Below are 25,310 nucleotides of genomic sequence, written 5' to 3' on the forward strand. Positions count from 1 at the left end.
TATACATCTTTGATCGTTTTTTTGATCAAGAGTAGGTTCATGTGCTCCTTAAATGGGTTGAGGGTCCAGAAATTGTGCCCAACATAAATTGAGGGATTCTAATATTTATGTATTTTAATAGAAAAAAATACAGAGCTTTTCCACTGACTCGCTTGCATCAACTTGTAGAACACGATGGGCAGTCCAGAAAAGGAAGTCTTCCAGGGCTCTTCAGGCGAAATCCCTTTCAGGACTTAAAGGCCACAGGTGACAGAGCTCGAAGGCAGCAGATGCTGCTGCCTCTCTTCAAAAATAGCTATTTAAGTATTTCAGCTAAAATTACCTCAAAAGAAGACATCAGCAAACACCTGGAGTGAAAGAGAGATGGCATCTCACAGTGAAATTGAATAATAAAAATACAAGTTTAATCTTCAGCTTTTTTCCTTGAATCATAATAGAAGTGAATTTCAAAAAGCTGATTGAATCCAATGTAATTTAGATGGAAGGGACAACTTCATGTGCCAAGATTACACATGATCCTCAGCAAAGGCTGAGAAGGAAAAGCAAGATGAAGGGAAAAAAGCTATGAATCACGTGAAGTTCCATAAAAACTTACTTTGTTAGTACGGGTCCATGTGTGGTCACATGCACACACTGTGAACAGTTGCAAATCCCTCCGTAGGAGTCAGGCTGCCTCTGGGCCAGCCCCCGATTTGTGAATCCGGCCTGACACAGGTTCAGGTCAGCACCCTGTTGTGGGATGTCCCGGGCATGTGGGTCTCTGAGATTCAAGACGATTCTGGGTCAGCAATTTCAGCCTTTGTCAGCCGGGGCTATCTTTGTCTCCCACGGGAACAGAACCACATTTCTAAGAAATGCCTGGATTGAGGCCTCTCTCTACTGCGTCTTCTACACTGTAATGAACTAGAGTCAGAATAAATTTCCTAAAGTTTGCTCAAGCTAGACCTGCTCCTCTGGAATTCAGTGTACCCAGCAGTGCCCAAGTTGGGCTGATCCCTTTTTTGTAACGCTTGTCATACACATTTCCTCTCCCATCTCCCAGGCTCGCTCTGTCATTGATTCAGAGCTAGGCTCGTGTTGAAACAACGTCCTAGGTTCAGGCTCCTTCCTCTGAACCATCTTGTGCAGCCACCAGATTAGTATTCTTAACGTACTGCTTTTTGACAGTTCTTTCTGTAGCTGAGAAATCTTTATGGGCTCCCCATAACATAAACAATAAAGGCCAGCCACCTTAGCCTAGAGTTTAAAGCCATCCGCCTCCAGCTAGCCTCGTCAGTCCTGTTTCACACTCCCCCATCGTGAACCTGCCGCCTCCGCTGTGCGTGCCCCTCGGCCGTTGCCTTGTTCAGGTCCAGGTACTGAGCGTCGGTGAGCTCCGTGGTTCCTAGGCGCTATGGGTGCCGCAGTGGACCGAGCTGAAACCCCCTGCTCTCTCGGGGCTTATACTCCAGGTCAGGGAGACAGAGAGTAATTGGGTTGTATTTCAAATGTGAGAAGCTATGACACATGAAAAGGGTGGTGAGTTACAGCCCAGGCACTTTCTCTTTGACACCTGTAGCCCTGCCTGGCTCTACGATTTATCTAGCAGTCATCACCAGCTGTCTTGGTTTCCATGGTTTCAGTTTCCAGCCTGTGGGTCTGAGCGTGCGTGGACATGGTGGGTTTCACCAGGTAGGGCTCTTGCCCCTGGACCACAAGGATCGTGTCTTTCACTTCTTTGTAGCTCCTAAGCTGTGTGGGAGGCAGTGTGCGTAGAGGTAAAGAGAGCCCACCCTCCGGGGCGGATCACCTGTGTGCAGGTGTTGGCTTTACTGTTCGTTGTCTCTGGGCCATGGCCTCTTCATCCTCTCTGTTCCTCAGTTTAGCTCTTCCTAAAATGAAGATGATGGCATTATCTTCTGCATAAAGTCGTTGTGAGCATTTAGTAAAGTGCTCAGCATGGGGACCAGCATGTATGTGTGTGTACGTGTGCACACGAATGTGTATAGTATGTAACAGCACTCAGTTGTTTACCACTGTCATTTCTGTTTGGGTGAGATAAACTTTAAATCTGTATAAATATTTATACTTCTAAACAGAAAAATAACCCTTAAAGAGATTAGAATTCTCTGTTTCCTTATAGTCTACTTAATTACCGACCAGATGGAGGAACATAAGCTGCTGGGCTCTAGCTTTGAGCAGTCACACTCTTCTAAGTGGGTTCTGTTGTGTTAACCTCTTCTCTTGTATTTAATTTGACAGTACGTGAAGATTTTACGTATAAATTATTTCCCCAGCTAAACACCATGCCCCGAGTTTCAAACAGATAAGATACGGAAATAAGTAGGAAGTAATTATGATCAGACACATTTTTCTTTGACATTTTACGACATGTGAATTTGGACGCAAATGCTGTAGACAAAATGTACTAATAGTTTCATAAGCAATTAGCGTGACCGCATAGCGAGGCAGTCCTGGCTTACTGAATGTTAGTATCTGTGCTACTTGTTCAAATGTACCTGAGCTTTTGTAGGTGGTTACTTTAATACTATGTGTTTCCTGTTTATTGGTCAGAGAAAAAGATACAGGAAGTTACTGCTGTGACATGTTTAAATTTTTATATGAATTTGAACTGCAGTATTAAAGGAATTGTTTTAGGCTATGAACGTACAGGATTTATATTTGCAGAGTACTTAGTGTATTGTAACCCCCCAAAAAAATTTTCCTGTAAGAATATAGTCAAGGTTTCTATTTTGGTAAAGTGTGGAGAAGGTACCCCACCCTTGCTTCGGTAGCGTGGTGGTGAATTTAGTAGCAGATGAATTTAGATGTTGTGGTTGTTTCCATGCTGTTAGCACAGCTGAGGGTTCAGTGGAACAACTGAGCATGGTTTAGCTTTTGAGGTGGTTACACTCCTTGGGGGTCAAAATATCTGAGAGTCAAGGAGCACTCTAGAAATCAAATCACAATTGAAGATCCAACTCTGTTTATTGATTTATTTTTGATGGAGGTACTGGGGGTTGAATCCAGGACCTCATGCATGCTAGGCATGCGCTCTACTGCTGAGCTCTACCCTCCCCACCTGCAGATCCAATTCTAAAGAGACGGGCAGCAGCATCTGAATGTTCAGAGCTGGGTTCAAATCTACGTTCTGTTCTTGGCCTATCTTGTTCCTAAAGGTCTGTCCACCTCTCTGTCCCTTAGAGGATTCTTATTTTAAAATTAGAATATCAGATAACTCATAGGTTTTGTGAGATTAAATGAAACTGGACACTTGTGCCTGTCCTAGGCACTCAATAATTATTTGCTAAATTAAAGACTGAAAAAGAAAATACGAATTCTTTTAGGCTTGAGGGATTCAGACAGCTGCTCTAGTATCCGGGTGAGTGGTTTTCAGCCCCGGCTGAATGTTAGAATCCTGGGAGGCTTCTAGAGCATTCTGATGCTGGGGCCCATCACATGCTGTTTGAGTCATATTTTATGACAGTAAGGCCTGGAGTTAGGTGTTTTTCAGACGCTCTCCAAGTGTTTCTGACTTGCAGCCAGCACTGAGAAACGGGTCTGAGCCCTCTGAGAACCACATTCGCGTAGCTGTGTGTCTTACCCGACTTGAGTATGCTCTGGAATGCCCTCGCCCGTGTCCCCTCCCCTAAGTCGCAGTGCCCTGGGCTGCGCCGCGTGCTCCGACGCCTGAATTTTCAGTGGTCTGTCCTTCCTAGTCTCCGCTCCGCCAGTCTCTTTCTCTTTTGGTTAATCTGTTGAACAGGCAGCACAGCTCTCCTAGAGAACAAATCGGAACATGTTACTGCCTTCCTTAAAAACCTTGCCTAGCTCTTGACCTGTCGAATGAAGTTCTAACTTTTATACGGCCCTCAGCCGTCTGGAGCTAAGCCACCGTGGGATGCGCTGTCCTGTGACTTGTCAAGTCTGATAAATGCAGCCAAGCCAGAGGGGAGAAGCCCTTGTTGGAGGCAGGTATTCTCATCACAGTACAGACTGGCTCACAGACTTTGGTGAATTTATTGATCTCTGGAACTCACTGTCCTTCCCTGTTTGGGAGATAGAACAAGAAGAAACAGGGTTAGAAACAAATGGAAAGAAGGGATGATGTTAGATATTTTCTTAGTCTATTTGGGCCACTATGACAAAATATCATAGACCGGGGGCTTTAAACAACAGAAATGTACTTCTCACAGTGCTGGAGGTTAGGCGGTTCAAGATCAAGGCACCGGCAGATTCGGTGTCCGGTGAGACCTGCTTCCTGGTTCATAGATGTCGCTTCGCTGTGTCCTCACACGGTGGAAGGGGTGAGGTTGCTCTCAGGGGTCTCCTTTCTAAGGGCACCAACCCCATTCATGAGGGCTCTGCCCTCACGACCTAATCACTTCCCAAAGCCCCGCAGCCCAGTACTGTCCCAGTGGGGATTAGGCTTCAAAATGCTAATTTTGGGGGGATACGAACATTCAGCCATGTTCTCCTCCACCGAGGGGTCTGGCATCCTGGCATTGCCTCTTTGTTCCTGCCCTCCATGCGGCTGCACCCTTTAAAGTGGAAATAGCCAGGTGGGCAGCCTGCAGGAAGCAGAGATCTTTGCGTGACTTTGAAAGTGAGCTGAGTTTGGAAATTATGTTAACTTTGACCCAGCTGAATGATTTGCAGCTAACTTTGAGAATTCGTTGTGTTTTCCACGTCCCTTAAGTCACATAGACGTCTCCCAGTCTATTTTTGATCACATAAACAACCACCTCTCCCCTGGCCTGACACTCGCACATAGGACTCACCTGTTTAAAGCGAGCTGTGTGAAAGCCACAGAGGGTTCTCAGTGAGCTGGTAATGACACTGCTGCAACCTCAAGGGCTGAGCTGCAGTCATTACTGTAATCGAACAGTGAGTAATCGGGGTTTACCGACAGGGTCCACACTAAATTCCCTTTCATGGCAGCGAACGGACTAAAATTGCCACTTAATCCTTGCAGACTGGGTCTCCACTCTCCGTGTAAAGGCAGAAATGATGTGCAAATATGATGACACTTTCAAAACTAAAGTATTCCTTTTATAGCTGTGTACAAATAGTTGAATTGTTTATTATTTGCGTACTAAGTGCAACACATCCTAACGGACTGGTGTCAATTTAGGAGAAGCAGTGTTTATGTTTGTTCTGACTTCCAACTAGAGAGCTGTGCTTTCAGATGGCTAACTCTGCACTGATGGATTTCAGGTTTCATCTGCTTTGGTAGTTGGGCCCAGGGGATGGTTAGAACAGTGTGTATGAGAAGTTACAACTCCTTTTTATGTGGTGTGAGAAAATCAGCATTGCTGGTACCAGTTTGCTTTTTTCTGCCGACTCTTTAGTCTGAAAGTGTTAATTTTGAAACCACCTCTGTGAATTATAGTAGAGTGAGTTTTATGATCTGCTGGAATGTGTATTTGTAGTTCTGAAATCTGTCTGCAGCACAGTAGACAAACTAGTCGGCTAGGACTGAACAGGAGAAACGTGGGGAGAGTAGGCAGGTGGGGCTGGAAGGGGACAGGGGCAGATCCAATCAATTGACAGGTCTTGAGTGCATGCTGAAGAGTCTGATCTCTGCGTGAGGGTGGACAGCTGATGTCCGGGTGGGCACAGTGGTGATGGTGGCGTGCTCGGGTGGACAGTTTTGTCAAGTCATGCAGTCTCTGTGGCAGCCACGTGGAAGGTGGATTTGAAGGGAGGGAACCTCACGGCAAGGAGACCAGTGGGAGGGCCAATCCTTTAACTGAGGCGAGAGACAGAGAGGGCCTGGGCTAAGGCGGAAGCCCAGAGGAGAGAAGGAATTGGGTCTGAGAGAAATTTAAAAGGATGAGTTGATAGGCTGGGTGTGAGGGAGAAGGACCAGTCTGGGAAGTTCCCTGATGCCTGGGCAGGTGAGGGAGAGGAATGAGACTGTGGGCTCACTGGGGACGCGGAGCAGAAACAGGGCTGGAGGAAGGATGCTGGGTGGGGTCAGAGACAGAAAGACCCCAGTGGTAGCGGAGATGCCTCAGGAGACAAGTGCAGGTCTGTTTGGTTTAGGAACGGTTTGCTGACTGACTTTGTCTCTTGGAACCTGAAGACTATTCACTGTCAACCAAATAAGGAAAATATTATTCAGGACACGGCAACTTCAAAGAGCTTCTCAGAGAGTGAGGGGCAAGTGGACCTGCTTAGAGCGTGAGGTGTTCACCCCGGCGTGTGTGATGATGGAGGGGGTGGGGCCGGAGGTCGTTAGTCTCGCCCATCAAGCCTCTCGACCTGCAGACGGTCTGGGAGATTCCCTGCTGCTCCTCCCCCACGGTGGGGTGGCCCCGGGCCGCCTCTTCCAAAGAGCCTCCCTTGCTTGGTCTTTCAGGCTGAGGGCGACAGCCAGCCTTAGCCTTGTTCTCTCCTCGGGGCTGCGGGTGTACTTTGCAACACGAGGCCTGTGTTTTCACTCACCTCCCTTGGGGTCTCTCCCACTGGAGGGTGGGGGCTTTGAGAGTGGGAATTGTGTCATCTCCATTTCGTTAGCCTCGGCACGTGGAGTTCACCAGCTGTATCTGGCCCGTCGTGAGCGTTCAGTGGGTGCCCACTGAGCAAACGCAGGAGATTCGTAGACAGGATGGCGAGCTGCAAAGAGCAGTCGTCGGGGCAGAAGAGAGGGGACCTGGGTTCTGGTGCCAGTTCTGCGGCTGTTGGTTCTTTGATGTTGGACAAGCTAGTTCATTTTTTCTGGGCCTTGGTTTTCTTAGAGGCAAAGGAGGAGAGTGAATGTGAATCTAAGAAATCTATGAATCGTCTTCAAGAGGTCCCTGGATTTCTTGAGACAAACTGCAGAATCGTGTGTACTTATATATCTATGTGTATGTGTGTATTTATATTTATACACACACACACACACACACATATATTCACACATAGTTTTTTTTTTTTTTCCCTGAGGAAAGGACCAAGAGCTTTCATCATATTCTCAAAGGGCTCTGTGACTTAAGGTCATTAAGAATCACTGAATGAAATGTGGTGATGGCTCTAGAACTTCTCTGTAGAATGGAGCTGGGAAGGGTGGCCATATGGTTGCAGGCAGGGATTCAGCTAAAGGACTTGTCCTGAAATTGCGATTAAATGACAAACAGATTTCTGTATTTATTTGAGGCAGTGAGGTGTGGAGGTGATGGAGATTTGGAGGACAGACGTGTCTCCTGAAGCCCAGCCCTTTGTGCTGTCACTTCTATGAGTTCTTTTAATTCTACACGAGCTGTATGTAATTCTGGTCCTTACTGATGTTACCTTCATGAGCCGACTAGGCATGGAATATTTGTTTGTTTTGTTTTATTTCACTAAAGTTCCCATTAGCAAGGTCAAATTCAGTTGGCTTCTGCTGTTTTGCCAAACCCCCTCCCATGGCAAACATCTCTGTCCCTGCTGAATATTGGGGATCTTAATTTTGGGAGCAGGATGAATGCCCATCATTGTCTATTCTCTCTTCTCTTTTCTGCTCTCTGTGACATACTTTTGTATAACAGGAGGCATATTTTTATTTATTTGGATTAAACCTTAATTACACAGAAGCAGAAAATGGATAGTAAATAGAAGAAAAATGTTTGCCATCTACAGTCTTCATTTTTTGAAAATATGATGTTATAATTAGACAGCTAAGCATCTGTTGGCGGCTGTTAACAGACACTGGCCGTCATGTGCTTTGTTCATGTGAATGCACAGCATAATTTATTAGATGTATTCACAGCCATTGGGAAGCTTTCTTTTGTCTCCTATGATGACTTGAGGTAGATATCACATTTTATTTTCTGAAGAGCTTCGCAAAGACCAAATCTACCAATGATAAAAGTATTAGGCATTAGGGAACAGGAGTATGAGACATTCTTCCGTGGTCTCCCAGCTAGTGAGAGCGGCAGCTGGAATTTGAAGCCAGAATATCTGATTCTGAAGCTTGCACTCCTAACCAGTCTAGCATCTGACTTTCCTGAAGAGAGATTCTTTTTCTCTACAGAGTTTTACTTTAGAAGTCTCAAAATAATTCACATAGAATAATTCTTGCATTTCTGATCTGTATCAAGGCCTGTTCAAACTGTAATTTGGACCACTGAAACCCAAATAGGCACTCTACACTTTTGAACAATGCAGATTTCTTTCTCAGGGTTCGTAATCTTCCTGATACGGAAGTAATGTTTTGCTCAAAGACTTTGTACTGCTTTGCTTTTCCCAGAGAAGTGCGAGGGGTTTTTTCAGCACCATTCTACAGTATTCAAAGCACCAACCAGGTATTTTTAGGAAAGATCTAAACACGCTGCTAAAAATGACGCCAAGCTGCAGTGTATCCTAATGGGATAATTTACTGTGTGAAATTAGAATTGCAGAGAAAATTAAGATAATGAGTTCTGTCGATTTCCTAGGAGAGAGAAGGTGAGAAGAAGTGTTCGTCTGAAGCTCACCATCTGGTTGGGTTTAGAATGAGGCCTCGCTGTCAGCGAGTCGGGTCCCTGGGTCATTCCAGGTCTCTGGCTGCCCTGGCTTATACCCCGTCTAGTCTCCCCGCCTGTCCTTCTGTCTGAATTACTCAGCCCAGCCCTCCCAGGTCCACACTCCCAACCGTGTCCTCCAGGGCCTGGGTTTTTCTTCCCTGACGTCACAGGACACTTACCTGCAGGAACCCGGGTGTGGTGGCGTCGCCGCCCTGGCTGCACGGTCACTTCATGCCGCGGTGCTGCTGACCCTTCTCCAGCCGCCCGGCTTGTCCGGCACTCGGGGCGCACGCCCGCCGCCCCCTGATTCCCCTTGCAGAGCCCACCTCCTGGAAGGGTCCCTTTCCCGGAATCCAGCTCCCTGTTCAGGAATCTTAATAGCCTTCCCACTGGGGCAGGGAGAGGGCTAGGAGAGAAAACTTCGGAACAGAGAGCTCGAGGAGATAAATCCACAGTGGATGAGCACCACTCGGCAGACCTGTGTGTGGTCCCCGTGGTCCCCTCCGGTTCTTCCCTGTGTCCACGGCCTCGTTAACCGCGGGCCTCGGAAGGAGCCGCATGACACCGCTTCTGCACGGATGACTTGTGTTCCTTACAATTGACGCTATCAGCAGCACAAACGTGCTGGATCCGCAGAGTGAGAATTCCCCCGAAGGTCCCATGAAGAGAATAGTTAAAATGGATGGCTTTATTAGTGTACAATATTGCCATCCCGTTTTTGCAAACTGATTTTATTTCATGGCTTTTAAACTGACTAATGGGGGTGGTCAAAACAGAGCTCAAACTAAATAAAAATGATCACTGGGGGGCAGTTTTGATGGCGGTGGTGCCACTGTGTCTCTGGATTTGAGGAGTAAGCAACTCTTGCTGATACTTAATGCTTAAGGTTTATAAGGGCATCTTCGTGAGCTCATGTGTTCCTCACTTGTGGCAGGCTACGTGACTTACATCCCTCTTTGCACGTCTTACCCTTAATCCTCACAACAGTTTTCCTGGGTAAGTATTAGTCATTCATTTGTTTGAACAACAGATACTTTTGTGTCAAGTGGTTGTTAAGAGCTCTCCTGTAAGCTCGGTGATGGGAAAACAACAACAAAGAAGCAATTTCTCTGCCCTTAAGTTGTTTTCCACTGTTGGGTGGGAAAGACAGACAAGTAAACAGGTCATTAGAATGCCGTATTATGGTCTCAGACACTCGTAAGGGTATGTGAATTTGTGCAGATTTTTTGAAGAACAATGGTTATACCTTTTGACCTAGTCCTCCCCTTTAGGAATCTTTCCTAAGAGAGATATACCTGCACACAACTGAATAAATACTTGTCAAGGATGGTAACTGAAGCATTGTTGTAGCAAAATGTTGAAAAAGCTCACTGGCCAGAGAATGGTTAAATCCTTACGTTCTGTATACTTACACCAGAATGTTACACATCATCAAAATGAATAAAGTGGATCTTTATGTGTTGGCACTGCTCTCTGTGATATATTGTTAAATGACGAAAGCATGTCATAGGAAAATCTGTATAATAGAAACACATTACGTAAAATAATAAGAAAAATAAATAAGATTCTGCCGAGAGTCATACCAGACTCGTAGCTCTAGTCTCCTTTAGACAGAAGGTGTGAGCAGTGTAGGGGACTTCTTTTATGTATTACTGTATTGTTTCAATAGACAAACATGAGTCCTTTTGAATTATTTTTTTTTCTTGAAATCATTGAATTCTAATTTTTTTAAAGTGTAGTCAATGACAATGTGTCAATTTCTGGTGTACAGCATAATGTCCCAGTTATGCATATACATACATGTATTCTTTTTTATTAAAGGTTATTATGAGATATTGAATATAGTTCCATGTACTATACAGAAGATAATAGTTTTTTTAATCTATTTTTATATATATTGGTTAACATTTGCAAATCTCAAACTCCCAGATTTGTCCTTTCCCACCCCCTTTCCCTGGGAACCATAAGATTGTTTACTATGTCTGCGAGTCTATTTCTTTTGTAGAAGAGTTCATTAGTGTCCTCTTTTTTCTTCCTTTTTCTTTCTTTTTTTTAAGATCCCAGATATAAGTGATATCATATAGTATTTTTCTCTCTCTCTGGCTTACTTCACTTAGAATGATGACCTCCAGGTCCATCCATGTTGTAAATGGCATTATTTTATTCTTTTTATGACATAATAGTATTCCATTGTATAAATATACCACAACTTCTTTATCCAGTCATCTGTTGAGGGACATTTAGGTTGCTTCCATGTCTTGGCTATTGTGTACAGTGCTGCTGTGAACATTGGGGTGCATGTGTCTTTTCTAATTAGAATTCCCTCCAGATATGTGCCCAGGAGTGGGATTGCTGGATCATATGGTAAGTCTGTTTTCAGTTGAGGAGTCTCCATTACTGTTTTCCACAGTGGCTGCACCAAACTACATTCCCACCAGCAGTGTAGGAGGGTTCCCTTTTCTCCACACCCTTGAAATATTTTAAACAGCAAATACATATTTAAATAAGGGAATCAGTGACAGTGTGGAGTTAGGTCCAGGGTCCTGTGGGGACACAGAGGACCCAGACTGGAGGTGGGAGATGGTCAGAGAAGGCTCTGTGTAGGGACCAGCCTGGCCGAGTTCAGGATGGACATGAGAGAATGAGAACTTCTTGCTTGGAACATCTGGAGCCTCCCGGGTGGGTGGCGGTGAGCCAGCCCCTCCACGCTGTGACAGCTGGTCCAGGCTCTCCTGGGTTCTTCCTCCTGCCTCAGCCTCCACAGAGCAGCAGCCAGTGTTGCTAAGTGCTGCTCACATTTCCATCTCTCCCCTGGCTCTACACCTGCTGTCTGAGTTCAGACCTCTCGTTTCTCACCTGGATGATTGAGAAACCCCCTGGTGGGTCTCCTGGCCTCTGTCTGTCTCCCACATCCTTCTGCTCTGGTCTGCCCTTCACTTTGCTGAGTGATCTTCTAAAAATGCAGTTTGGGCCCTACTGTCTCCCTTAAACTTGGCCAATGATCCTTCATAGATTCTGAGGGGTAGCCTCCCTTCTCAAGCAAGCACAAGGGAGCCCTGCCCACCTCTCCCACCCTCCTCCTATGGTGACTCTTACTCATGTCATCTGGAATTGTTTTTATTTCATTACAAATGCCACTCTTATCAAGCAAAGGATGAATGTAGGTAAAGAAAGAAAATCCATGATGTGGATTTAGTAGCTGGTTGTCAGCCTATTAACTTGCAAATATTCTAACTAGTTATTCCCCTCTCTGGGAGTTAATATCCATATTTCATATTATTTGGGGCAACAATTTAGAAATGAAGACGTTTCAAGGCAAACAGCCTTCCTCCTGCCCTTGGGGATATTTTCTTTTGTAAATACACTCTTGAATGCACGTTTCTAATGGCAGGTCATTCTTCACACAGAGGACTTGAGACTCTGGTGTTAATTTGTGTACCTGTCCCTTCTAAATGTGGACACACTCCACCTTTGTAGAATACACACTGTTGTAAAAACACTGCGTTGGCCAAACAGTCTTTATTTGCTTTGGCTAAACTTAGAGTTAATGGACGGACTTGATGTACAAAAAAGACAGGCACAAAGGAGTGATGGTCCTCAGGGAGATTTAGTTTATGACCATGTTATGCATTATCCTTCTGTCTTGTCCACTGAATTTGTATTTTATGTTATTTTTCTATCTATGTAACAAAATAAATATTTTACATATATTTTATTAATATTTAAATATTTACTTAGATAAATATTTTGTGAAGTAAATAATAGGAATTGGTTTCGGCTTGTTGATGTTCAGAAATGTTTGTACTTAAGAGTCAATGCAGAATGTGACAATATATATATGTTCATGTATAACTGAAAAATTGTGCTCTACACTGGGATTTGACACAACATTGTAAAATGATTATAAATCAATAAAAAAGTTAAAAATATATATACCACAGTAAAAAAAAAAAAAAAGTCAATGCAGGAGTGATATAATAGACTGTCATCTGGCTCCCTCTGGTGGACAATTGTATGAAAACAATCAAACCACAGATTCTTGCGTGGGGGCAGGGACGGCTTGTGAATAGTTCTGGTGTTTCAACTTGGGTTAAAGTAAATAGTAGCGATAGTAAAATAACATAACGATGCTACTGCTGTTGCTGTTTCTCTTGTTATTGAGTAGTGACACTGTGGGACCACGGTGAAAAAAGAACTAGAAGCTGACCTCATCCCATGACTTTAGAAAAGTGCCACCCCAGGATAAGGCTGAGGCTAAAATTCAACAGTTTACAGTCTAAACACGACTCCACAGATTACTCTGGGCTCTCCCCAACAGCTAGAGATTTCACTCAGGGTCCCTGTTTTTAGAAATTTAGCAAATGATTATTTTTTTTTATCTTGAATCTGTTTATTGTGATGCATTTATTATTTGTTCATTCGTGATCTTTGAATCTACAGACTCGCTGAAGATGCTTTATCTTTATTATGGAAATTAATTGGTATCAAGTTTTATCTCGGTGGTCATTTCTTGCTCTTCAACAAGGTTAGCCAGGAAGAAATTGCATAAAGGCTTTCAGTGAAATTTTATTTGTATATGATAATAACTTTATATAATAATAAAGCTCATATTTATTGAGTGAAGCGTTTCATGAGGATTATCTTCCTTAGTTTTTTCTGTGACTCCATGAGGCAGGTAGGTGGTGGTTATTTAACCACATTGCATAGAGGCTGGTAAAGGTGTGCTTAGCTCATCCGGGCGTCTCATTTCAGAGTGAAGGGTTTGTAAGCACAGCAACATACCACCTCCTGAGGTCAGTAATAAGTAAGTCTGTGTGTGGCTGATACCCATACGGGACTCCTGCAGGGTGCTGTGAGCAGCACTTAGCAACATTACTTTTTGTGTTTCTGTCTTCGAACTGAAGAATTCGAAGATTACCTCAACCCGGGGAGAGAATTTTACCTTTTTTAAAAATTCTTATTCTATTCAGTAGAACCTCTTTAAAGTTTACTTAGAGAATTAGGACAAATTATATCTATTATCATAGAAACAGACTTCGTGAGAAAAAACACAAGCTCACTGGCTTCCTCACTAAGTCTTTGAAAGAGATGCTGTCGGGTACCAGTGTGGGAAGGAGGTACCTTTGCTAGGTACTGATGGTAAAGCTGCCACAGGGTGCCCTGAGGGCTAGGTACTGAAGATCTTCAAGAAGAATTTTTGAGACAGATACAGATAATCAAGGGTAATTTAGGAAATTCTGTTTCTGAAAATACTCAGAATACGGCAATTTTCTCAGAGTTGGTAATTATAAAGAATAGCTACCATTTAAAACACTTTACATGTATTTTTAATTCTTATAACAATCTACTGTTGATGAATAATCTAACTTAATTATTATAGGCAGTATCTGGATGAGAAAACGGAAACCCAGAGGAGTTAAATAGTTGGCCCGAGGTAATACGGCGAATAAATGGCGAAGTCAGGATCAGAACCCATGTGGTTCGGCTCGAGAGCCCATCCTTCAGACCACTTTGTTGTACAGCAATGCTGACCGGTAGAACTTTCTGTGATAACAGAAATGTCTGGGGTCCGTGCAGTCCAGTACCATAGCCACTAGCCACATGTGGCAACCGAGCACTTGAAATGTGGCTAGCACAACTTAGAAACTTAATTTTTTGTTTTTAAACATTTAATTAATGTAAGTAGCCTTGTGTGGCTCGTGGCTGTGGTTTTGGACAACGCAGCTTCATCTTTCATCGTGGAGGAGTGGAGATGTGAGACCTTTAGGATGACCCTGTCTAGCTCCTTGCTTTTACTGATCCAGAAACTGCAAACCAGGTGGTTGGTTCCCCGTTTAGAGTCATAAAGTGAAAGGGGCAAAATTATAACCCAGGTTTTTATCCTTTTCAGTTACAGCTCTTCCCCTTCCGTACTTTGTTGGCATCTGCAAATTTACATTTCTGCTGCCATTGTTAATATGAGATTGTAAAACTCCTTTTTCCAAAAAAAAAAGTTTTTTTCTGAAATACATGTCCAATGAATACTTTCCTCTTTTTCAGGTAATAGAAACATTATCACGACTTTCTCGCACACCTATAGCGTTGGCCACGGGAATCAGGTAAGCTAGTTTCTCGGTGGGTCATGGGTCCCACTCAGTTCCATGAAATGATTATTTATCGAATGGTTACTGCTTGTAAAGCAGTGTGCATACGGGGACCGAGTCCCATTCATTCAGAGTGCCTGGTATATAAGGGCCCAGGACACGTCTGAAATTTATTGAGCAAGTAAGAATTTATTCATAGACCTGAATAAGATGCATTGGCTAAAAATTGTTCTCAATTCACTGGTGACTGTCACTGATAGTTTTTTTTTCTTTTACTTCCTCTAACATTGCTATACACGTGATTCATCACGGTAAACATAAATGCTTACTTAAATATTTTAAACGATACTATTGCATATTAAATCCTGTCGGCCATAGCAATAAGTCACAGCTTTTAGGAGTTTAAGAAATAATCAGACAAGTATGAAACATGTGTACAAGGATGTGTATTGAAAGTTTGGCACCAAATGAAAAACTTGAAAGTACAGCTGACCTTTGAACAATGTGGAGGTTGGGGCATCGATCATCTACACAGTCAAAAATTTAAGAGTAACTTAGAGTCCGCCCTTTGCATCCTCGGTTCCTCCGCATCTGTGGTTCCAACCAACCACGGATTGTGTAGTATTGTAGTATTCACTGATGAAATAAAACCCACATTTAAGCGGATCTGTGCAGTCCAAACCCTGCTGGCCAACTGTAAATTGGCTAAACAGATCATTCCCTCTCCATGCACTGAAGCATTATGCAGTCAGGAAGCGTGGAAGTGTAGATGTAGATGTTGTGTAAACCTTTTCTGCTTAAAATACTGCATCGTTAAGTCAGATCAGTCAGAAAGCTGCATTATTAGTAACGTTAGAAATACAGAAAGTCTCAGCAGCCACGCAGCCAGACCACGTGGAAATAGAATGGGTCTCATCTTTCACCTGGTTTTCTCGGGGTTCCATAATTCAGTCTTCAGCCATTATGGTTCCCTGTGACCTGTGTCTCTTCTGTTGCTTCCATTTTTCTGTGTCCAGCTCACATTCAGATTCTGAAAGAAAGGATCCAAGCATGTCTTACAGGACTGATCAGCAGTGGCTGGGCAGCCCCGTCCCTGGGTACAAAGCACGGGGACCTGGGGGAGGACACCCTACAGACCCTTACTCAGAAATGGGTCATGACTTAGGCAACTTCCTACAGAAGTAGTCTGTAGGCTTGGATGAATGTTCCACGCCTTGTGGTTTTCTCTTTAGTACATGATTATCTTTCCGCGTCAACATATATTTTAGGTTATACACAAACGGCAGATTTTGAAATAGCATGATTTTTTAAAGTATATATTGTTGATTCTGAAAGAATATATGTTAGAAGGGTTTTTTCCTTTCCAGTTTTTCTTATTTATATTTTTAATTTTTTTCTACACTGGACTTGTATAGGAGTATAATAAAACGCTTCAAAATTTATTTAAAAAAAGATTTTGAAACGGGCATTTCTCACACATTTTAATTTATTTGAAAACTGGGTGTTCCTCAGATGCCTTAAGTAGTAAGTTAATCCATAAATGATTGTGAAAGTATTTCAATATACTAAGTATAATTGTTTAGTAATTATTTAGTGCTTATGTGTTATTTTAATGGATCTTCTTGTTTTTATGAAACATATGACATATTGTTTGCGTGTAAAGAAAGGGTAAAACTTTTGGTACTAGAGTACAATTACTGTGATTTTATTAGACGTAAATTAGGGCATTATGTTGGTGTTATGAATAAAGTTCATAGCATGGGGCAAACCAAGAAACTAATGGCTAGGAACAGGGAATAAATTAGTCATTTTCTTTGACCAGGGGACAAAGAAAACAGTGCACTCTCCCTGTGGCCTGTTTGACTCATTTGTCCAGTCGATGAAAAAAAAAATGCAACTTACATGGCTTATAGTCTGAGTAGAGAAGTGTATTGGGGCAGTGGTCACACATAAAGGACATGGCATTTTTGTCTCCTCATTTTCATCTACACTAGGGAACCAAGTCATGCTAGGATGATTGTCACCAGATAATTTGTCAATCGAATCAGATTCCGTAAAGGAAAAGTCAAGGTGCTGCAGGCAAGGGCCGCACGGCCCCCTGTTCTGTGAACTGGGGAGCCTGCAGGTGTGTGGCCGGTGGGGGACCAGGTGAGCCCATTAGCACGTCCACAACTGCTCACAGGACTGCGGCCACCAGCGCTGATTGCTGCAGGTGATTGGGGTGGCACGTACCACGGCCTCCCTGGGGGACCCCAGACACAGCCACGGGGCAGGCCCTGTGGGAGAAGCCCCGGACGGATGTCGTGTTAAATGTGGTGACTGAACCGAGCGCTTGGCAGCAGCTGAACTTGTACATTTAGTGAGAGGTTAACGCCCAGCCTGCTTGTTGCTTATTCACCTTTTTTGTTCCCCTCCCTCCCAGGCCCTTCCCAACGGAAGAAAGCGTTAACGATGACGACGACGTCTACAAAGGCCTGCCTGACCTGATAGAGTACGTTGAGCATTTTCTGCCACATCGCACCACTGCCGATTTCTGCATCCTCTGTGGATTTTAACCAGGGGTGTTACGATAGCTCTCTGAAGGGGGAAAGTGGCTTAGTGATTAAGACACATAAGAATTAACCTCAAACTCCTGATGGGAAGGGTCACAAGAAAATGTGCTCCAAAGGGCCTTTAATTCCCACTGTGTGTCCTGCCTTGTGCAAGTCTCTCTGGAAAGTCAAGAAACAAACGGCAGTGAAGTACCATTTGGAAGTTTCTCAAAGGCGTAGTAGAGGTGGTAGATAAGCCTGCCATCAGGCAAGTAAGGAACAATCAAAGAGAGACGTGGAATCTGCCGCCGGGCTTGCAGCAGGAGCGACCGCGCCGCTGAGGAAGGGCGAGGCTAGCCTGGGCTGGAGCCATGCAGGGATGCTGTATCAGATGGTGTTGATTCTGAACAGAGGATCCTTTGGGGCTTTATCGTTGAATAGTCAGGAGAGGTTGAAGGTCCTTGCAGCTGATTATCTTATGCTGATTGAGTGACTTGTGCAGATTACAAATAAATATAAAACCTGATCCTTACCCCTCAAGGAACCAGTGTCAAAAGATCGGGTATGTTTGCAAAGAATTGTAATAAGACATAGATTATGCTCCAGGAGAGATTCAGATCCTGTGGAAATTCATCCGCTTATCCGTCCTAATGCCCCAGTGCACGGAGCTTGTTCTCAGCATTCAAGTCTTTGCTTAGCTGTCCCTCCCCACGAGGACTTCCGGACGACCCTGTCTAAGATTGGCACCCCCCTGCCCTTGCTCTGTGTTTCTTTGGCGCTCACCTCTGTCTGAGGCAGTCTCAGTGTCCTTTCTTTATTGTCTGTCTCCTTATTAGAAGGTCAGCTATGTGAGGTCAAGGTCTTTACCTTGTTCTTGGCTATCTTCCTAGAACTTCAACGTCTAGTAGGTCCTCAGTATTGCCTATTTTCTGATAAATAGACCAGAGCTGCGTTAAGCACCTGCTCTTTTGCAGGCATGATGCTTCAGGCGGGAGCTCTGTCATAAGACCTCTGTCAGTCCCTGGGGACTGATTGAATGCACATTTCTGTGCTAACCCTGTTCCACTCGCGCTCTCATGTTATGAGGTTGTCACTGCTATCACCGCATTTACACGAGAGAAAACTGAATCTTGAAAAGCAAAGTAACTTGCTGAAGATCATATCGCGAGTGAATAGTCGTCTTTGGACTTGAACCCAGGCAGCTCCTATTCTAAAGTACGTACTGCACTGACTCCCAGAAGCACCTGACTTGCCCCTCCAAGGACTTGCAGTCGGAGAGCATTGTGACAGGACCACAGGGGTGACCGGCAGCTCATGCCCGAGTCGGCTGCATTGGGTGGCCTTCGAAGTCTTGTGTTTTATATGTATAGTAAGAATGTCTTCTTATCTCTTCTCAAATTCTCCAAGAACTCACTAATCTTAAGCAGCGGAGTTGCTGTCTGTCTCATTGAATTGGCTACAGTCGTCATAAAGTGACTGTGAGGTTACTGGCAATATAATCAAATTCTTCAAAGTATTAGAAAGAATCTATTATTTCCAGTGCTGTAATGACGCTCTTTCTTAACCCCCACCAGTGGTCACTTAACGCCTACTAGTTTTTATAGTCGTTCTCATGATGCCAGGATAGGTCCTGTGAGGAGGTGCGTCTGGAGAAGACTTGGGCCCCCACGCTGGCTGCTCCAGGATGCAGCTCGGGCTCTGGGAGGCGCGTCTGCTCCAGCTCGCCATCTGGTGGTGGGAGGTCCAAATGCCGTGCGTTTCCTGCGAAGGCTTGCTTTTGAGTTTGCTGTGATGGCTTGATGTTCAGCGTTAGCTTTGTTATGATCTCCAGGGGCTCATCTAGTTCACACTAACCACAGGGGGGGAATAGCCTAAAGGGAAGCCCCCAGGACACGCACTGGTCTTCTCCCCACTGCAGAGGGAGTCGTTCTCCCCTCGCGTGGAGAGAGGCAGATGCAGGACGGCGTGGGGGGCGTGTGAGACGGCTGAGCTGTGCAGGGTCCTCACTCCTCCAAGCTGTATGCTCAGGGGTCACACGTGACTGTATACAGGCGGCCTGGACACTGGAGAATTAATACAGGCTGCTGTTGATTTATTGACCATCTTAAAGGATCGCAGGTCCTTCTTTCCTCCCACTTGTTCATTTTATGCAAATCGGAATTTATTGACCGAACTGTTGGTGAGAAAAACAGCTTTGGTATGGGACTGAATGACGAAACCGGAACTGTTTTAGCGCCGTCTGTGTGTGTGTGCACGTGTGTCACTCCTGCAGTTCTCAGAGAGAAATCTGCATTTATCCATGTGCTCCTCTCCCCACCCTCATGGGAAATAGCAAAAAATAAAAAAATAAATAAAAAGAAAAAGAGAGAGGGATAGAGAGAGAAACTTAAGCAAGATGATGGAGTTTTTGCTTGGTGGTTATTTTGGGTTTTTTTTGGTTTTGTGGTTTTGTTTTGGTTTTGGTTTTGGTTTTGGATTTTTTTTGGTTGGGGGCAGCGGTTGGAGGGTCAGAGGCAGGAGAGCTGGGGTTAAGAATGCCAAAGAAGTGGATTTCACAGCCTGCTTTCCTTCTGAACTCATCAGACTTTCCTGTCCTTTGCTGAGTTACAGAAAGTGCTGAACCGGTTTAACTGCCCCCACCCCGTGCTCTCAGGCTGGGCTGCCTGCCTAAGCCCCTCAGTGTGGAAACTCTGGAGATGCCAGTGTGACTCACCATCTCCTCAGTTTTCCTAAGTAGAAAGTCTTTCACTGTCCCTGGTTCTCCCCATCCTGCTTAGTCCCCAGGTCTGGTTGGCTCTACCTGACAGCCTCCAAAGTCTCTGTTTCTCGCCACAGCTGCCTTTTCCCGAGTTACGGCGCTCGTGACCTCTCCCCACAGTATTTCCTTGGCTTCCTGATCCTCCCTGCCTGTCTTCTTGACCCTTCACCCCACCCCTCTAAATGCCCCGTGGTCCCCAGATGTGCAGGTAAGGCCGAGCTCACAGAGTGCAAGGCCCTTCTCAGTTTGGTTCAGCTCTTCCCCTGGGGCTCACCTGACTCACCTGGGCACACTGGACGGGACGCCCCCCTTCGTGCTGTGGACCCTGCAGTGGGCACGCTGGATGGGACACCCCCCTCACGCTGTGGACCTTGCGCACTGCTCTGCCTTCGCAGTGTTGGCGTCCATTGTCTCGGTGCTCTTCCCGTCTGTCTTCTCATTCAGTGTGTTACCCCCGAGGGCGGAAAACTGTCAGCCTCGTCTGCAGCTGTGTCTCCTGGAACACAGCATTTACTAAGCAAATATTCATTGACTAAATTAGTGTAGACATTCAGTATCCAGGCTGTGAAGGTTCCCCTGACTTCCTTAGTCGGAGCTCCTCTCGCTCTGTTCTCTGCGCGTGTAGAATGTGTTGATGTGCTGTTCTCCACGCTGGCCCGCGGGAGGGTCCTGGGACTTCACCCCTGCACTGCTGGCACTCACAGGTCCTGCACTCTGCACATTCTTAGTCAACACTAGGCGGTGAGTGGGCGGGCAGTCCTGGGATGATTTCCTTCCCAGAGCAGAGTTCTCGCAAGACTTCTCTTACCACCAGGTACCTCGAGGCACCTTCCTTCCTTTTGGAAGTTCGTTGCTGTCAGAGACCTCCAGATAATGCTTCACGACAAACACAGGCAACCTTGTGATCACACCTTCTTTGAAAGATGCTCCATGTTGCAGAGTGACACTTAAAGTTGCAGTGTTTTCATTTTTGTCTGTACTGATTTATAATGTTCTGTCCACATGGGCCCAAAAGGAATAATAAGAGTTGGCAGTGTTGAAGGAGTTGCGTTTTTTTTTTCAGGGAGGTGTTACTGCTTCCTTCTAACGCATCTAAATGTACTAATCTTAGGTATTTGATGTAATTAGTTAATGGAAGCTATTTATCTGTAGGACTCTTGAGCTGGCAGGAGAAACTTAAGGAGCAGGAACAGAATGGTGACAAGTGGAAGCAGCTGTTTCTCCTTTGACTGACTAGGTTTACAATCGCACATGAAGGGTTTAGGACAGACACATCTGTCTGTCACTCTGTAAGTGCTCGTGGACGTTTTGAGAAATAGGAATTATTTCCCACCGCCAGGTGACCCGCAGAAGAATTTAAATGGCTTTTAAAAATGACTTGCAGCCTGGGGACCATTTCTTGAAACAAAATATGAATAAAACAAGTAAAAGCAGAAACTGGCTGAAAGGGGACCTGTGGGGACCCTCTCTGAGTGGCCTTGAAAACCACTGCCTTGGATACTGAAAATTACAACCCTGCAGAAACTGTTGCTTTAAAAAAGACTGTTCATAACATATTAGATTCTCCCCAACTCCCCTGTCTTCTCCGTGTTACACCTTTTAAGGCAGATGATGAAGTGGAGGCCTTGACAAAGGGAAAATGGGGGGCAGTGTGATAAGAGCCGTGAAGGTGCTCAGAGCATAAGACAGACGGGGGTTTAAATCCTGGCTCTGCCGTTTGCCTGGCTGTGTTATCCTGGGCAGGTCAGAGACCTTTTGTCCTCCCCAAGTCCTCATCTCTAGAACTGATCAAGGAATAGCGCCTCCCCGGTAACAGCCAGAGCTGGGCCCAGGCGACCTGGGTGAGACGATCGTGGTGCCCAGTGAATGCTGGCTGTCCCTGCGGGCCCCGGGGGTTCTGCTGTCATTTGTCCTTGTTCTTAGGAGGGGCAGAGCTGTGAAGGAAGCCTTTGACTCTTTCCACTCTTTCTATGTGATTTCCTCCCTGGATTTTCTACCGAAATCCCGCCAGCTGTTTCTCACCATCGAATTTATTGCGTGGCAGAAAATGACGTTCGCGTTATCCCCTCTGTTGCAGTGAAACCCGTGCGGAGGACGAAGAGGGCCTGTACGACTGTGTGTACGGGGAGGACGAAGGTGGCGAGGTGTACGAGGACCTGATGAAGGCAGAGGAAGCGCAGCCGCCCGTAGGCCTCTCACTTGCCTGCTTTTTTACGTTACTCTGAGTATTTTTTAGGAAAGTGACTATTTGAAGGGCTAATGAATGTCGTTACTTATGTAACTTCTGCTGGGATAGTTTTTTGTTTGTTTGCTTTTTTTTATCTTTCCTTGCTCATAACTATGTAACCATGGCTCGTTACTGCATCTGGAGACATAGGAACGTGGCATTTTATATAGTTCAGAACAACCATAGGGGGGTCTCTGGTCTAATCGTTTCATTTTACTAGTAAGAGAGCCGAATCTGAGAGGTAAGTGACATGTCACCGCCTAAATAATGGCAGAGTGGCAATAGAACATAATTTCGGGGTAATCGTGAAATTGTGTTGTTATGAAGGGAAATCTCTTTTACCAAAGCAGGTAAATCTACTTTAAATTTGATGTAGCATAAATTATATGTTAAATCATATTTCTCTTTGTTAGGGGTTGATAGGAGATACTTCTCCTTTCGTTTCATTGTAGGTCTCCTAGCCTTTTTACTATATTATAAGCTTAGTTTCACATGTCACCCACAAAGCTTTGTCTACCACTAAAGTATCTAAAACATTCAGAATTACTTTGAATGATTTTCTCAATTTCTGTAATTTGAAATAGAAAAAAAAAAGATGAGTTGCTTAGCATAGTTGTCTTTTTTTTTTTTAATATGAAAAGCTTTCTTCATCTGCTGGGTGGTAGTTGAGGCTCCTCCCGTGCTCTGGTGAGTCCACTCAGCAGTCTTTGTCTACTTACATTTAATAAAAGCCTGGCAGGTTGTCAGGGGCCCAGACAGGGAGGTAGCTTTTGTGGGATGGAAACAGGTGTCCTGGCCTGTGTTTGAAATGCCATGATGTGCGCTTTAACCCAGCGCACGAGCTGACAGGACGCCCCTGGCAGCGTTTTAAGAGTGAGGTGACAGAGTATCATCTGGACCTCCTTTAAACTGCTTTGAGCACCAGCAGATGCTGTATCTTCCTTCCCAGGGTCAGTCGTCCCTCAGCTGATGGCACTCCTGTGGTGCAGGGTTAACGGTGATGATAGATTCGTGCCCGGGGCCCTTCCTGTGGAGTCCTCAGGGTGTTAAGCCTCTACATGGGTCATCTCATTTACAGCTCCTTGGGCTGGGGACTGTAATTCTATTTTATAGACGAGAAAACTGAGACACAATAGCAAGCTAATAACAGTAAAACTGGTCCTGGAGCCCAATTCTGACTGATCCCAAAACCTTTGGTCTTCATGCCGCGTCCCTCTGCCTTCAGTCTTAAACTTTTAGTAAAAGAGCCAAACACCAAGATGTTAACTTTTGAAAAACTATTTTAAGATTTTTACTTACCAAATATACTTGTATTGTTTTTGCAGCTATTTCTACAGCACTTGTAGAGGATGCCGTACACTAAGAAAGTGATATTACACCATTCCTGATGTTTTCACATTCAGTAATGTTTATAATAAAATAGACGTTTCAATTTGAAGAATGTCCCTAGACTCAAAAGTTTATTTTTAATTATCTAAAACTTTTTCATTTTCGTTGTTCAGATTTCTTTAAAAAGCAAAAATACTTCACAAATACAGTTAAATATATCTTTCAGTTATGTGTTTTATTAGAATGGAATGCTTAGAAAAATCAATAATTTTGATTTCTAGCTTTGGCCAGAGTGTTAGTACATGAATTTGGTTAAATAATTTAAATTTGGAAATTCTAATTGCAGAAATGTCCAGAAAATGACATACGAAGTTGCTGCCTAGCAGAAATTAAGCAGACGGAGGAAAAATATACAGAAACATTGGAGTCAATAGAAAAAGTAAGTCGTCGGGTGTCATTCTTGATGGTCAAATACCATCTTGTATAATTAATGCCCTGGGCTCAAGGTCATTCTGCTGTGTCTGTGTTGTGATTGTCTGTAGAACTTTGGGTTTAAAGATCTCAAAGCAGATTTATTCATCCCACAACTGTTTACTGATTTCTCAGTACCTGAATGGTACTATTCTAGAGACTGAGGATGTAGCAGTAAACACGACAGAACTCTGATTTTCATGACACCTTCTCTCTCGTGGGAGGGTTTATAATTTAAGTAAATAATATGCCAGGTGGTGGTAAGTCCTCTGAAGAAAAACAAGGCAGAGGAAGGGGATAGAAGGTGACGGGGGAGGCTGGTATTATCCTGTGCAGAGTGGTAATGGACGGCCTCTTTGATCAGATCCTGTCTAAGCAGACAGCTGAGTGAATTGAGGGAGCAAGCCACGCAGTGGCCAGAGCTGACAGTCCGCGGGGGACAGGCCCTCAGACGGGACCATGTTCAGTGTGCTTCCAGGAACAGCAGGAGTCCAGGTGGCCGAGGCAGAATGAGTGAAGGGAGCAGTGAGATCAGAGGTGTGGTGAGCCCCTGGGTCACAGAGGGGCACACAGAGCATCTGGCTCAGAGCTGGAGCAGTTTGAGTAGAAGTGGTCTGATCGAATGTAAGTTTTTAACAGCTCTTTCTGACTCTTCTCAGGCAGGGGAGGAAACTGGAAAAAAGTGAGAAGGATATTGCAGTAATTAAGTTGACAGAAGATGGTGGTATTGGTAGAGGTGGTAGGGAGTGGTCAGATGCTGAATAAATTTTGAGAGTAGAGGTGAGTGAATTGATGATGAATTAGGTAAAGGAGGTGTGGAAAAGAGCAATCAAGAATGCTAGAGTTTTAGCATGAGTAACTGTGTGGATGGTCAGGATGGGGACTGAGATGGGGAAGGACAGGTTTGGGAACCACCAGTCTATCAGGACCCAGTAAATTTGCAATACCTGTTAGCTTCCCCGGGGATGCGTTGAGGAGGAAGTGAGAGAGATGAGTCTGACATCAAGAGGAAGGGGTGACTCGACACACAGATTGGGCCGTTGTTGCCCTGGGTGGTGTTGAAGGCCGTGGCCCTCGATGGGATCACCAAGGGAGTGACTGTTGATGGAGGTGTGAGGCCACCTCTGCTGCCCTCCACATTTGCAGGTTAAGAAAATGGGAACCAGGAGAACCTTTTGGGAGTTTACAAAAAAGAGGTGAAGGTGTGGAAGACTTGTTCAGGAGAAGGAGGGAGTGAATGTGCTGCAATGACGTAGCACAGCGGGCTTAGTTGGGCTTTGTGGTTATATTTTGAATAAGAACATCAGTATAGTTCCTGTTTAACTTTTTAGGTACAGACGCAAAATATATAGCCAGCTGGGTGTAACCAGGGTGTTCATTTTTCCTCAGTGGAAGAGGAGAGGGTCAGGGTATATGCAGGGAAAGGATTCTGATGATGCCCGTAGGGGGTGAACTGGGTGA

At 44.7% G+C, this 25,310-nt stretch overlaps 1 protein-coding gene across 7 annotated transcripts in view; it reads left to right on the forward strand.

Annotated features, from left to right (window-relative positions):
- Positions 1 to 25,310, forward strand: part of VAV3 (vav guanine nucleotide exchange factor 3) — a 387,336-nt gene that overhangs the window by 185,585 nt on the left and 176,441 nt on the right. For all 7 annotated transcript variants that reach the window (XM_072968102.1, XM_072968098.1, XM_072968101.1 and 4 more), the window contains 4 exons: positions 14,490 to 14,548; positions 16,956 to 17,024; positions 21,900 to 22,008; positions 23,725 to 23,817. In XM_072968102.1, the coding sequence (XP_072824203.1) occupies positions 14,490 to 14,548; positions 16,956 to 17,024; positions 21,900 to 22,008; positions 23,725 to 23,817 (330 nt within the window). The remainder of the gene's footprint in view (positions 1 to 14,489; positions 14,549 to 16,955; positions 17,025 to 21,899; positions 22,009 to 23,724; positions 23,818 to 25,310) is intronic.

The sequence above is a fragment of the Vicugna pacos genome, chromosome 9 (genome assembly GCF_048564905.1).
Source record: "Vicugna pacos chromosome 9, VicPac4, whole genome shotgun sequence".
Classification (NCBI taxonomy): Eukaryota; Metazoa; Chordata; class Mammalia; order Artiodactyla; family Camelidae; genus Vicugna; species Vicugna pacos.